This window comes from Bombina bombina, chromosome 7 (assembly GCF_027579735.1).
Source record: "Bombina bombina isolate aBomBom1 chromosome 7, aBomBom1.pri, whole genome shotgun sequence".
Taxonomy (NCBI): Eukaryota; Metazoa; Chordata; class Amphibia; order Anura; family Bombinatoridae; genus Bombina; species Bombina bombina.
In genome coordinates, this window is record NC_069505.1 from 11,031,403 (window position 1) to 11,046,125 (window position 14,723).

The 14,723-nt window shown below is 34.9% G+C and overlaps 1 protein-coding gene across 1 annotated transcript in view; it reads left to right on the plus strand.

Moving 5' to 3' along the window:
• Positions 1-14,723, plus strand: part of LOC128635707 (alpha-2-macroglobulin) — an 806,957-nt gene that overhangs the window by 448,842 nt on the left and 343,392 nt on the right. The window contains exon 19 of the mRNA XM_053688833.1: positions 10,453-10,510. Coding sequence (XP_053544808.1) covers positions 10,453-10,510 — 58 coding nt within the window. The remainder of the gene's footprint in view (positions 1-10,452; positions 10,511-14,723) is intronic.

The following is a 14,723-nucleotide window of genomic DNA, read 5'->3' on the forward strand; positions in this document are numbered from 1 at the left end:
GGCCGAGGCAGAAAATAGCTGCTGATTTGTGTGAACTGCACGGGAAAAAGTTTCTTGTTGTGATCGACTACTATTCCAGGTATTTGGAAATTGCACCCCTGAATGATATCACAAGTCAGGCCGTTATCATTCGCCTGAAGAGCTTGTTCGCCCGCTGGGGCATTCCAATGGAGCTGGTGAGTGATAATGGTATGCAGTTCGCTTCTACAGAGTTCAGTGCTTTCAGCAGGGAATATGATTTTGTACATTCCACGTCAAGTCCACATTATCCGCAGGCCAACGGAATGGCTGAAAGGGCAGTTCAAACAACAAAATTCATTCTAAAGCAATCTGAGCCGTACCTGGCCCTCTTGTCATACAGGGCGACGCCCATTCAAGCCACCGGGTTTAGCCCGGCACAGCTGATGCTAGGACGCCAGATTCGCACCACTTTACCCTCAGTGGGTGTCTTCAAGCCGCCTGGCCCTGTTCCTCGGGACGAAGTCCTTAGGAGGGATGAAGAGGCCAAAAAGGGTTATCGTTTCTTCTACGACAGGAGACATTCTGTCAGGCCTTTACAGGAACTGAAAGCAGGCCAAAGTGTCAGAATTAAACTGGACGATGAGAAGAAATGGAAGGCGCCTGCTACGGTAGTGGGCCGCTCTCCAGAACCAAGGTCTTACACAGTCCTTACAGAGGGAGGGACGGTTACACGCCGTAACCGAAGACATCTTCAGCCTGTACCTGAGAGTCTGGAACCGGATACCTCAGTACCACCGCCAGTGGGATCCCCTGTTCTAAGAGAGGTGCCTTCCCCTCAGCAAGATCACAGTGGGGATATATCTTTGCCTCCAGCAGACTCTTGTTCACCATCTTCTGTATCAGAGGACAGTTCATGCAAAGTTACATCAAGCGGAAGAGTGGTGAAACTTCCGGCCCGATACAGGGACTGACTTTAGCTAGAACAGTGACCGGAAGTATGGGCAGAATAATCCCATGGTCACTGTGGACTAGGGTATTCTACCCCGATGTCCAAGTCAGGATGTAATTTATTTGTTCATGTTTTCTTATCTATCTGTGTTTATAATGTTCAAAAACAAAAATGTTGTTGTATACCCTGTTGGTGTACCTTGTTATTTATCATATGCAAATGTATGCTTTGCCTTTGAAAAAAGGGAAGATGTGATGAGAGCAGGATGTGATGTCACTAGTATGTGGGCGGGGCTTAGCTCCGGTGTCTGTGTCGCAGTTAGTTTAGTACAATCAACCTGACTAGATGTGAATTGTTATGCTCTGCAATAAAATAGAGTTGTACCATCATTGCTGTGTCCTGCATCTCATGACACACAGTATATATCAGTAATTAAGTGCTTCATTACATAAGGTCTGCACACACAATAACTTTTTATATATGCACAGTATATATCAGTAATTATGTGCCGCATTACGTAAGGTCACACACAATAAATGTTTATATATGCACAGTATATATCAGTAATTAAGTGCTGCATTACATAAGGTCTGCACACACACAATACATGTTTATATATGCACAGTATATATCAGTAATTAAGTGCCGCATTACATAAGGTCTGCACACACAATAAATGTTTATATATGCACAGTATATATCAGTAATTAAGTGTCGTATTACATAAGGTCACACACAATAAATGTTTATATATGCACAGTATATATCAGTAATTAAGTGCCACATTACATAAGGTCTGCACACACAATAAATGTTTATATATGCACAGTATATATCAGTAATTAAGTGCTGCATTACATAAGGTCTGCACACACACACAATACATGTTTATATATGCACAGTATATATCAGTAATTTAGTGACACATTACATAAGGTCTGTGCATACAATAAATGTTTACATATGCACAGTATATATCAGTAATTATGTGCCGCATTACGTAAGGTCACACACAATAATGTTTATATATGCACAGTATATATCAGTAATTAAGTGCTTCATTACATAAGGTCTGCACACACAATAACTGTTTATATATGCACAGTATATATCAGTAATTAAGTGCTGCATTACATAAGGTCTACACCCACAATAAATGTTTATATATGAACAGTATATATCAGTAATTAAGTGCCGCATTACGTAAGGTCTGCACACGCAATAATGTTTATATATGCACAGTATATATCAGTAATTAAGTGCTGCATTACATAAGGTCTGGACACACAATAACTGTTTATATATGCACAGTATATATCAGTAATTAAGTGCTGTATTTCATAAGGTCTGCACACACAGTAAATGTTTATATATGCACAGTATATATCAGTAATTAAGTGCTGCACTACATAAGATCTGCACACACAATAAATGTTTATATATGCACAGTATGTAGCAGTAATTAAGTGCTGCATTACATAAGATCTGCACACACAATAACTGTTTATATATGCACAGTATATATCAGTAATTAAGTGCCGCATTACATAAGGTCTGCACACACAATAAATGTTTATATATGCACAGTATATATCAGTAATTAAGTGCTTCATTACATAAGGTCTGCACACACAATAACTGTTTATATATGCACAGTATATATCAGTAATTAAGTGATACATTACATAAGGTCTGCACACACAATAAATGTTTATATATGCACAGTATATATCAGTAATTAAGTGCCGCATTACATAAGGTCTGCACACACAATAAATGTTTATATATGCACAGTATATATCAGTAATTATATGTCACATTACATAAGGTCTGCACACACAATAAATGTTTATATATGCACAGTATATATCAGTAATTAAGTGCACATTACATAAGGTCTGCGCACACAATAAATGTTTATATATGCACAGTATATATCAGTAATTAAGTGCTGCACTACATAAGGTCTGCACACACAATAAATGTTTATATATGCACAGTATATATCAGTAATTAAGTGCACATTACATAAGGTCTGCACACACAATAAATGTTTATATATGCACAGTATATATCAGTAATTAAGTGCACATTACATAAGGTCTGCGCACACAATAAATGTTTATATATGCACAGTATATATCAGTAATTAAGAGCTGCATTACATAAGGTCTGCACACACAATACATGTTTATATATGCACAGTATATATCAGTAATTAAGTGCTACATTACATAAGGTCTGCACACACAATAAATGTTTATATATGCACAGTATATATCAGTAATTAAGTGCACATTACATAAGGTCTGCACACACAATAAATGTTTATATATGCACAGTATATATCAGTAATTAAGTGCCACATTGCATAAGGCCAACACACACAATAAATGTTTATATATGCACGGTATATATCAGTAATTAAATGCAGCATTACATAATGTCTGCACACACAATAAATGTTTATATATGCACAGTATATATCAGTAATTAATTGCTTCATTACATAAGGTCTGCACACACAATAACTGTTTATATATGCACAGTATATATCAGTAATTAAGTGCTGCATTACATAAGGTCTGCACACACAATAAATGTTTATATATGCACAGTATATATCAGTAATTATGTGCTACATTACATAAGGTCTGCACACACAATACATGTTTATATATGCACAGTATATATCAGTAATTAAGTGCACATTACATAAGGTCTGCACAGTATATATCAGTAATTAAGTGCACATTACATAAGGTCTGCACACACAATAAATGTTTATATATGCACAGTATATATCAGTAATTAAGTGCTGCATTACATAAGGTCTGCACACACAATAAGTGTTTATATATGAACAGTATATATCAGTAACTAAGTGCTGCATTACAAAAGGTCTGCACACACAATACATGTTTATATATGCACAGTATATATCAGTAATTAAGTGCAGCATTACATAAGGTCTGGGCACACAATAAATATTTATATATGCACGGTATATATCAGTAATTAAATGCAGCATTACATAATGTCTGCACACACAATAAATGTTTATATATGCACAGTATATATCAGTAATTAAGTGCAGCATTACATAAGGTCTGCACCCACAATAAATGTTTTTATATGCACAGTATATATCAGTAATTAAGTGCAGCATTACAAAAGTCTGCACACACAATAAATGTTTATATATGCACAGTATATATCAGTAATTAAGTGCTTCATTACATAAGGTCTGCACACACAATAAATGTTTATATATGTACAGTATATATCAGTAATTAAGTGCTTCATTACATAAGGTCAGCACACACAATAACTTTTTATATATGCACAGTATATATCAGTAATTTAGTGATACATTACATAAGGTCTGTGCATACAATAAATGTTTATATATGCACAGTATATATCAGTTATTATGTCCCGCATTACGTAAGGTGACACACAATAATGTTTATATATGCACAGTATATATCAGTAATTAAGTGCTTCATTACATAAGGTATGCACACACAATAAATGTTTTTATATGCACAGTATATATCAGTAATTAAGTGCCGCATTACATAAGGTCTGCACACACAATAAATGTTTATATATGCATAGTATATAATATCAGTAATTAAGTGCCGCATTACATAAGGTCTGCACACACAATAAATGTTTATATATGCACAGTATATATCAGTAATTAAGTGCAGCATTACAAAAGGTCTGCACACACAATAATGTTTATATATGCACAGTATATATCAGCAATTAAGTGCACATTACATAAGGTCTGCACACACAATAAATGCTTATATATGCACAGTATATATCAGTAATTAAGTGCACATTACTTAAGGTCTGCACACACAATAAATGTTTATATATGCACAGTATATATCAGTAATTAGTGCTACATTACATAAGATCTGCACACACAATAAATGTTTATATATGCACAGTATATATCAGTAATTAAGTGCTACATTACATAAGGTCTGCACACACAATAAATGTTTATATATGCACAGTATATATCAGTAACTAAGTGCCACATTATAGAAGGTCTGCACACACAATAAATGCTTATATATGCACAGTATATATCAGTAATTAAGTGCACATTACTTAAGGTCTGCACACACAATAAATGTTTATATATGCACAGTATATATCAGTAATTAGTGCTACATTACATAAGATCTGCACACACAATAAATGTTTATATATGCACAGTATATATCAGTAATTAAGTGCCACATTATAGAAGGTCTGCACACACAATAAATGTTTATATATGCACAGTATATATCAGTAATTAATAGCTGCATTACATAAGGTCTGCACACACAATAAATGTTTATATATGCACAGTATATATCAGTAATTAAGTGCTGCATTACATAAGGTCTGCGCACACAATAAATGTTTATATATGCACAGTATATATCAGTAACTAAGTGCTGCATTACAAAAGGTCTGCACACACAATAAATGTTTATATATGCACAGTATATATCAGTAATTAAGTGCCACATTACATAAGGCCTGCACACACAATAAATGTTTATATATGCACAGTATATATCAGTAATTAAGTGCAGCATTACATAAGGTCTGCGCACACAATAAATATTTATGTATGCACAGTATATATCAGTAATTAAGTGCTGCATTACATAAGGTCTGCGCGCACAATAAATATTATATATGCACAGTATATATCAGTAATTAAGTGCTGCATTACATAAAGTCTGCACACACAATAAATGTTTATATATGCACAGTATATATCAGTAATTAAGTGCCGCATTACATAAGGTCTGCACACACAATAAATGTTTATATATGCACAGTATATATCAGTAACTAAGTGCTGCATTACAAAAGGTCTGCACACACAATAAATGTTTATATATGCACAGTATATATCAGTAATTAAGTGCCACATTACATAAGGCCTGCACACACAATAAATGTTTATATATGCACAGTATATATCAGTAATTAAGTGCAGCATTACATAAGGTCTGCGCACACAATAAATATTTATGTATGCACAGTATATATCAGTAATTAAGTGCTGCATTACATAAGGTCTGCGCGCACAATAAATATTATATATGCACAGTATATATCAGTAATTAAGTGCTGCATTACATAAAGTCTGCACACACAATAAATGTTTATATATGCACAGTATATATCAGTAATTAAGTGCCGCATTACATAAGGTCTGCACACACAATAAATGTTTATATATACACAGTATATATCAGTAATTAAGTGCTACATTACATAAGGTCTGCACCCACAATAACTGTGTATATATGCACAGTATATATCAGTAATTAAGTACAGCAGGGCCGCCACTAGAAATTTTGGGGCCCCTGACTTAACCATTGATCAGGCCCCCCCCCTTTGACATGTACAATTTTTGACCAAGTGACTAAAACGTATATGCACTTTTTTCTAAAGTGTCTATTTAAACTTGGAAATGTTGTAAAGGTAGTAACATACAAACACACATACACACTCATACACTGAAACACACACAATCACACATAAGCTTTCACATATAGACACTCTAGCAGACACGTAAAGGAACACACAAACGCACTCAGACACAGACAATCAGCACTTGATTACATTGACCTGACAAGTAATGAGGTAGACTAAAGTTCTGTAAAAAAAAAAAAGGAGATTTAGAAAACAAAATATGGAGTTCTGATTATCTTTTTGTAAAGGAAGATGCCAACTAAATGATGACAACAGCATGCAGTGGCTGAAAAGAAGGGCCCTGAACTGCCTAAACAATAATTTAAAGGTTAAATGGTGGATTGGTGACTTCCGTAAAGGTCTCAAAGTCTGTAGAAAGATGTGAATAATCAGTAGTAAGGTCAAAATGTACTATAAAGGAACAGGCAATACACACACACACAAACTCAAACTTGCACATACACCCAAGGAAACACTGACAGAGACAGCCTCAGAAAATGCACAAAGACATACACACAAAGACATACACACACACAGAGAGACATCCACAGAAAACACACACCCTCACAGAGACATCCACAGAAAACACAGACATACATACATACATACATACACACATACCCTCACAGAGACATCCACAGAAAACAGACATATACACCCACCCTCACAGAGGCATCCAGAGAAAATACACAAAGGCAAACATACACAAACCCTCGCACAGACACCCATAGAAAAAGCTCAAAGACATATGCACACACTCTCACAGACATCCACAGAAAATGCACAAAGACATACACACCCACCCTCACAGAGAGACCCACAGAAAAAAAATACATACACACTCATAGAGACATAAACCAAAGCACAAAGACATAAACACAGACACCCACAGAAACACTCACAGGAGGAAACTTTTATGCACCTTGCATCCCCTAAATCAACAGTGTGTGACATGCATGATAAAAAAAATGCATAAATTAAGAGATCACTTTTTAAAGAATTATATTTGTAAACGTGTAAACAAAAATAATTCTGTGAATTCAAAATTGTACATTAATGATCTGGGTAGATGGCTAGATGAAGAAAAGTACTTTTAAAAGGTTGATATATGTATGTTTGGGGGTTTTTTCCCCAACCAAGAGCACAACTTCAAATATAGTGTACAAATGTTCCCATCTGTCAGCTGTACTTATGGATTTTGAAAATGCTGTACTCTATATGGTCTTGGTGGAACCATAAGCTGTGGTACTCATACCATTAGATCTGGTTAAATGCAGAATTTAGGCTTCTTGGTATGTAACCAAAGGGCATCTACCATTTGTGTATTGAGGAGGAAACATTTCTGCATGGTTTTAAATATAGAATTTCTACAGCATTGTCAAATAATCATAAATACACTGCTGCTAAAAAATGTGTTTTTATGGACCCCTGGCCCCACCATACAACTACTACCACACTGAAGTTACAATCTGAAATTGCACAAAGAAATAAAAAACATTTGCTAAGTAAGTCCTAGCTCCTCTGCAAATGAAAGTTATCTGCAGTCTGACTCAGGCACACACTGTACAAACAAAGTGCAAAGTCTGTCTCACACTGTGCATGATGGTTTAGTGCACACTCAGAAATCCTCTCAAATGCTAATACTTTACTCCTTGTAATAACATTTCCCATGCTCAATTAGCACTCTGCTGTAGTACCCACTGGTGGCTGCCAAAATGTAAAAAAAAAAAAAAAAAAAAAAAATTTTTTTTTTAAGTTCTTGCCTCATTGGGCCCCTGACAGGAGTCACCCCTGTCACCTCCTGATGGCGGCCCTGAAGTACAGCATTACATAAGGTCTGCACCCACAATAAATGTTTATATATGCACAGTATATAGCAGTAATTAAGTGCTGCATTACATAAGGTCTGCACACACAATAAATGTTTATATATGCACAGTATATATCAGTAATTAAGTGCTGCATTACATAAGGTCTACACACACAATAACTGTTTATATATACACAGTATATATCAGTAATTAAGTGCTGCATTACATAAGGTCTGCACACACAATAAATGTTTATATATACACAGTATATATCAGTAATTAAGTGCAGCATTAAATAAGGTATGCACACACAATAAATGTTTATATATGCACAGTATATATCAGTAATTAAGTGCAGCATTACATAAGGTATGCGCACACAATAAATGTTTATATATGCACAGTATATATCAGTAATTAAGTGCTGCATTACATAAGGTCTGCACCCACAATAAATGTTTATATATGCACAGTATATATCAGTAATTAAGTGCTGCATTACAAAAGGTCTACACACACAATAAATGTTTATATATGCACAGTATATATCTGTAATTAAGTGCTGCATTACATAAGGTCTGCACACACAGTAACTGTTTATATATGCACAGTATATATCAGTAATTAGGTGCAGCATTACATAAGGTCTGCACCCACAATAAATGTTTATATATGCACAGTATACATCAGTAATTTAGTGACGCATTACATAAGGTCTGCACACACAATACATGTTTATATATGCACAATATATATATATATATCAGTAATTGAGTGCTGCATTACATAAGGTTTGCACACACAATAAATGTTTATATATGCACAGTATATATCAGTAATTAAGTGCTGCATTACATAAGGTACTCGCACACAATAAATGTTTATATATGCACAGTATATATCAGTAATTAAGTGCTGCATTACAAAAGGTCCTCGCACACAATAAATGTTTATATATGCACAGTATATATCAGTAATTAAGTGCCACATTACAAAAGGTCTGCACACACAATAAATGTTTATATATGCACAGTATATATAAGTAATTAAGTGCTGCATTACATAAGGTACTCGCACACAATAAATGTTTATATATGCACAGTATATATCAGTAATTAAGTGCTGCATTACATAAGGTCTACACACACAATAAATGTTTATATATGCACAGTATATATCAGTAATTAAGTGCCACATTACAAAAGGTCTGCACACACAATAAATGTTTATATATGCACAGTATATATAAGTAATTAAGTGCTGCATTACATAAGGTCTGCACACAATAAATGTTTATATATGCACAGTATATATCAGTAATTATGTGCTGCATTACAAAAGGTTTGTACACACAAGAAATGTTTATATATGCACAGTATATATCAGTAATTATGTGCTGCATTACAAAAGGTATGCACACACAAATGTTTATATATGCACAGTATGTATAAGTAATTAAGTGCTGCATTACAAAAGGTCTGCACACACAATAAATGTTTATATATGCATTGCACAGTATTCTGTATATCAGCAATTAAGTGCTGCATTACAAGAGGTCTACACACAATAAATGTTTATATATGCACAGTATATAATTAAGTGCTGCATTACAAAAAGGTCTATACACACAATAAATGTTTATATATGCACAGTATATATCAGTAATTAAGTGCTGCATTACATAAGGTCTGCACACAATAAATGTTTATATATGCACAGAATATATCAGTAATTAAGTGCAGCATTACAAAAGGTCTGCACACACAATAAATGTTTATATATGCACAGTATATATCAGTAATTAAGTGCTGCATTACATAAGGTTTGCACACAATAAATGTTTATATATGCACAGTATATATCAGTAATTAAGTGCTGCATTACAAAAGGTCCTCGCACACAATAAATGTTTATATATGCACAGTATATATCAGTAATTAAGTGCTGCATTACTTAAGGTCTGCACACACAATAAATGTTGATATATGCACAGTATTTATCAGTAATTATGTGCTGCATTACAAAAGGTCTGCACACACAATAAATGTTTATATATGCACAGTATATATCAGTAATTAAGTGCTGCACTACAAAAGGTCTGCACACACAATAAATGTTTATATATGCATAGTATATATCAGTAATTAAGTGCTGCACTACAAAAGGTCTGCACACACAATAACATTTTGAGTTTATTGCAGTTTTATTCAATAATTTTGTTTTTTTTAGCCTGAAGGTATTCTGGAAGAGAAATCACACAGTTCCATGCTATGCGGTAAAGGAATTGGTGAGAATCTTTTGTACAATAAAGGGACCATAAGTTCCTGTGAAATGCAAACAAATATTGCCACTATTAAAAAAAAAAAATGTTACAGCTATTATTTGTCAATACCAGCTGAATTTCATTCGGCTAGATTTAGAGTTTTGTCGGTAAAGACCCGCGTAGCTAACGCTGCTTTTTTTCCCAATGCACCCTTTAAACAACGCTGGTATTTAGAGTTGTCTGAGGGGCTGGGTTAGGCTCAAAAAAGGGTGCGTTGAGCCTAACTTATCTCCACTTCAACCCTCAATACCAACGTATCTTATGGTAGCGGTAAGCTTGAAAAACGTGCTCATGCACAATATCCCCATAGGAAACAATTATATCTAGACACTGGCATATTTTGAAAAATTATAATTTGGATGTTGTATCCTTTAAAAAACCACCATACAACATCCAAATTACAATTTTTCAAAATAAAAAACCTGGCATACCGCAGAGTCCAAAATTTGGGAGACATTCTAGTTAGAAATGATTTGGGATCACGGAAGAAACAGAAATATTTTACTAAAAAGAGTTTTGGAACCTTTCCATGCTTGGGCTGTGCAAGTTGTAGTGCAGTCATTAAAGGGACAGACTTTCAACATCCCCAAACAGGGAAAAAAATTAGCATTAACAATTTTTATACGTGTGACTCATCCTATGTCGTATACCTTATTAAATGCCCGTGTTCCAAAATCTATATTGGTGAGACCACCAGAAGGGTACGAGATAGGATGAGTCAATACAGATCCAATATTAGATGTGAGGATCAGGAAGCCCCTGTATCATGTCACTTTTTGAGTGCAGGCCACAATATAAGTCAATTACGGTGACAAATAATTGATGGAGTGGATAATCTAAGAAGAGGGGGCAATAGGGAAACCATATTAAAACAAAAGGAATCTTATTGGATACATAAATTGGATGCTTTAATTCCTAAAGGAATCAACAGAGAGCTGAATTTCAAAGTGTTTCTGTAATAAATGCCTTTGTATTAAAATTTTGCAATGGTTTCTAGAAAAAGTATTGCCTTGTAGTAAAAATCAAGTATTGGTTAAGATTTATATATATTTTTTATCAACTGATGAATAGGTAAATTGTATTGTATATTGTTTTTAACTTTGTTTATGTGTTTAATTGTAATAATATTTGTAACCACTAGGTGGTGGTGTTAAGTGATAGAATTCACTTTGTAACAGTATACATGGGGTTAATATGTAGGCCTATAAATGCACCTCATCAGATGAGGCTCATTAGCATGATTAAGGGATAATATCCCGAAACGTTGCTGCTTACCTGCTTTGTACCTGTATGGGAATAAGATGATTCAATAAAGCATTGAAAATTCATTGAGGTGCTGTGGATTTTTCTACTCTCCCATAGGAAACAATGGGGCATTTTGGGCTGAAAAAAACCCCTAACACCTGCAAAAAAGCAGCGTTCAGCTCCTAACGCAGCCCCATTTTTTTCTATGGGGAAACACTTTCTAAGTCTGCACCTAACACCCTAACATGAACACCCCTAACCTTATACTTATTAACCTCTAATCTGCCGCCCCCGCTATCGCTGACACCTGCATATTATTATTAACCCCTAATCTTCTGCTCCAGACACCGCCGCAACCTACATTATCCCTATGAACCCCTAATCTGCTGCCCCTAACACCGCTGACCCCTATATTATATTTATTAACCCCTAATCTGCCCCCCCAACGTTGCCGCTACCTTACCTACACTTATTAACCCCTAATCTGCCGACTGGACCTCGCCGCCACTATAATAAATGTATTAACCCCTAAACCGCTGCACTCCCGCCTCGCAAACACTAGAGTAAATAGTATTAACCCCTAATCTGCCCTCCCTAACATCGCCGCCACCTACCTACAATTATTAACCCCTAATTTGCCGCCCGCACCGTCGCCGCTACTATAATACATTTATTAACCCCTAAACCTAACTCTAACCCTTACCCTAACACCCTCCTAACATAAATATAATTTAAATTAAACGAAGTAATATTCCTAAAATGAACTAAATTATTCCTATTTAAAACTAAATACTTACCTATAAAATAAACCCTAATATAGCTACAATATAACTAAGAGTTACATTGTAGCTATTTTAGGATTTATATTTATTTTACAGGCAACTTTGTATTTATTTTAAACTAGGTACAATAGCTATTAAATAGTTAAGAACTATTTAATAGCTACCTAGTTAAAATAACTACAAAATTACCGGTAAAATAAATCCTAACCTAAGGTACAATTAAACCTAACACTACACTATTATTACATTAATTAAATAAATTACCTACAATTACATAAAATAAAATACAATAAAATAAAATATTCTATAATACAAAAAACAACAACACTAAATTGCAAAAAATAAAAAAGAATTTCAAGCAGTTTAAACTAATTACACCTAATCTAAGCCCCCTAATAAAATAAAAAATCCGCACAAAATAAAAAAATCCCTACCCTATTCTAAAATACAAAAGTAATCAGCTCTTTTACCAGCCCTTAAAAGTGCTTTTTGCGGGGCCTTGCCCCAAAGTAATCAGCTCTTTTACCTGAAAAGAAAAATACAATACCCCCCAACATTACAACCCACCACCCACACACCCCTACTCTAACCCACCCAAACCCCCCTTAAATAAACCTATCGCTAACCCCCTGAAGATCTCCCTACTTTGAGTCATCTTCACTTAGCCGAGCTGAATTCTTCATCCAAGGTGCGCAGAGGAGGTCCTTCATCCGGTAGAAGTCTTCATCCAAGTGGGGCAAGAATAGGTCCTCCATCCGGTAGAAGTGTTCATCCAGGCGGCGTCTTCCATTGTTATCCATCCGGAGCGGAGCCATATTCAAAGGAGCCGACGCAGAGCCATCCTCTTCTACCGACGGACTAATGACGAATGAAGGTTCCTTTAAGGGACGTCATGCAAGATGGCGTCCCTTCAATTCCGATTGGCTGATAAAATTCTATCAGCCAATCGGAATTAAGGTAGAAAAAATCTGATTGGCTGATCCAATCAGCCAATCGGATTGAACTCGCATTCTATTGGCTCCGCTCCAGATGGATGAAGATTGAAGGCGCCGCCTGGGTGAACACTTCTACCGGATGGAGGACCTCTTCTTAGCCGCTTGGATGAAGACTTCTACCGGATCAAGGACCTCCTCTGCGCACCTTGGATGAAGAATTCGGCTCAGCTGGGTGAAGACAACTCAAGGTAGGATGATCTTCAGGGGGTTAGCGATAGGTTTATTTAAGGGGGGTTTGTGTGGGTTAGAGTAGGGGTGTGTGGGTGGTGGGTTGTAATGTTGGGGGGGATTGTATTTATTTTTTTCAGGTAAAAGAGCTGATTACTTTGGGGCAATGCCCCGCAAAAAACCCTTTTAAGGGCTGGTAAAAGAGCTGATTACTTTTGTATTTTAGAATAAGGTAGGGAATTTTTTATTTTGGGGGGATTTTTTGTTTTATTAGGGGGCTTAGATTACGTGTAATTAGTTTAAACTGCTTGTAATTCTTTTTTATTTTTGTAATTTAGTGTTTGTTTGTTTTTGTATTATATTATAGTTTATTGTATTGTATTTTATTTTAGCTAATTGTATGTAATTTATTTAATTAATTTAATGATAGTGTAGTGTTAGGTGTATTTGTAACTTAGGTTAGGATTTATTTTACATGTAATTTTGTATTTATTTTAACTAGGTAGCTATTAAATGTTATTAACTATTTAATAGCTTTTGTACCTAGTTAAAATAAATACAAAGTTGCCTGTAAAATAAATATGAATCCTAAAATAGCTACAATATAATTATTCGTTATATTGTAGCTATGTTAGTGTTTATTTTACAGGTAAGTATTTAGTTTTAAATAGGAAGACTTTAGTTAATAAGAGTTAATTTATTTTGTTAGATTAAATTATATTTAATTTAGGGTGGTGTTAGGGTTAGGGTTAGACTTAGCTTTAGGGGTTAATACATTTATTATAGTAGCAGCGAGGTCCAGTCGGTAGATTAGGGGTTAATACTTGAAGTTAGGTGGTGGCAACGTTGGGGGGGGGGGCTGATTAGGGGTTAATAAATATTATGTAGGGGTCGGCAATGTTAGGGGCAGCAGATTAGGGGTTCATAGGGATAATGTAGGTGGCGGCGATGTGCGGTCAGCAGATTAGGGGTTAAAAATATTTATTA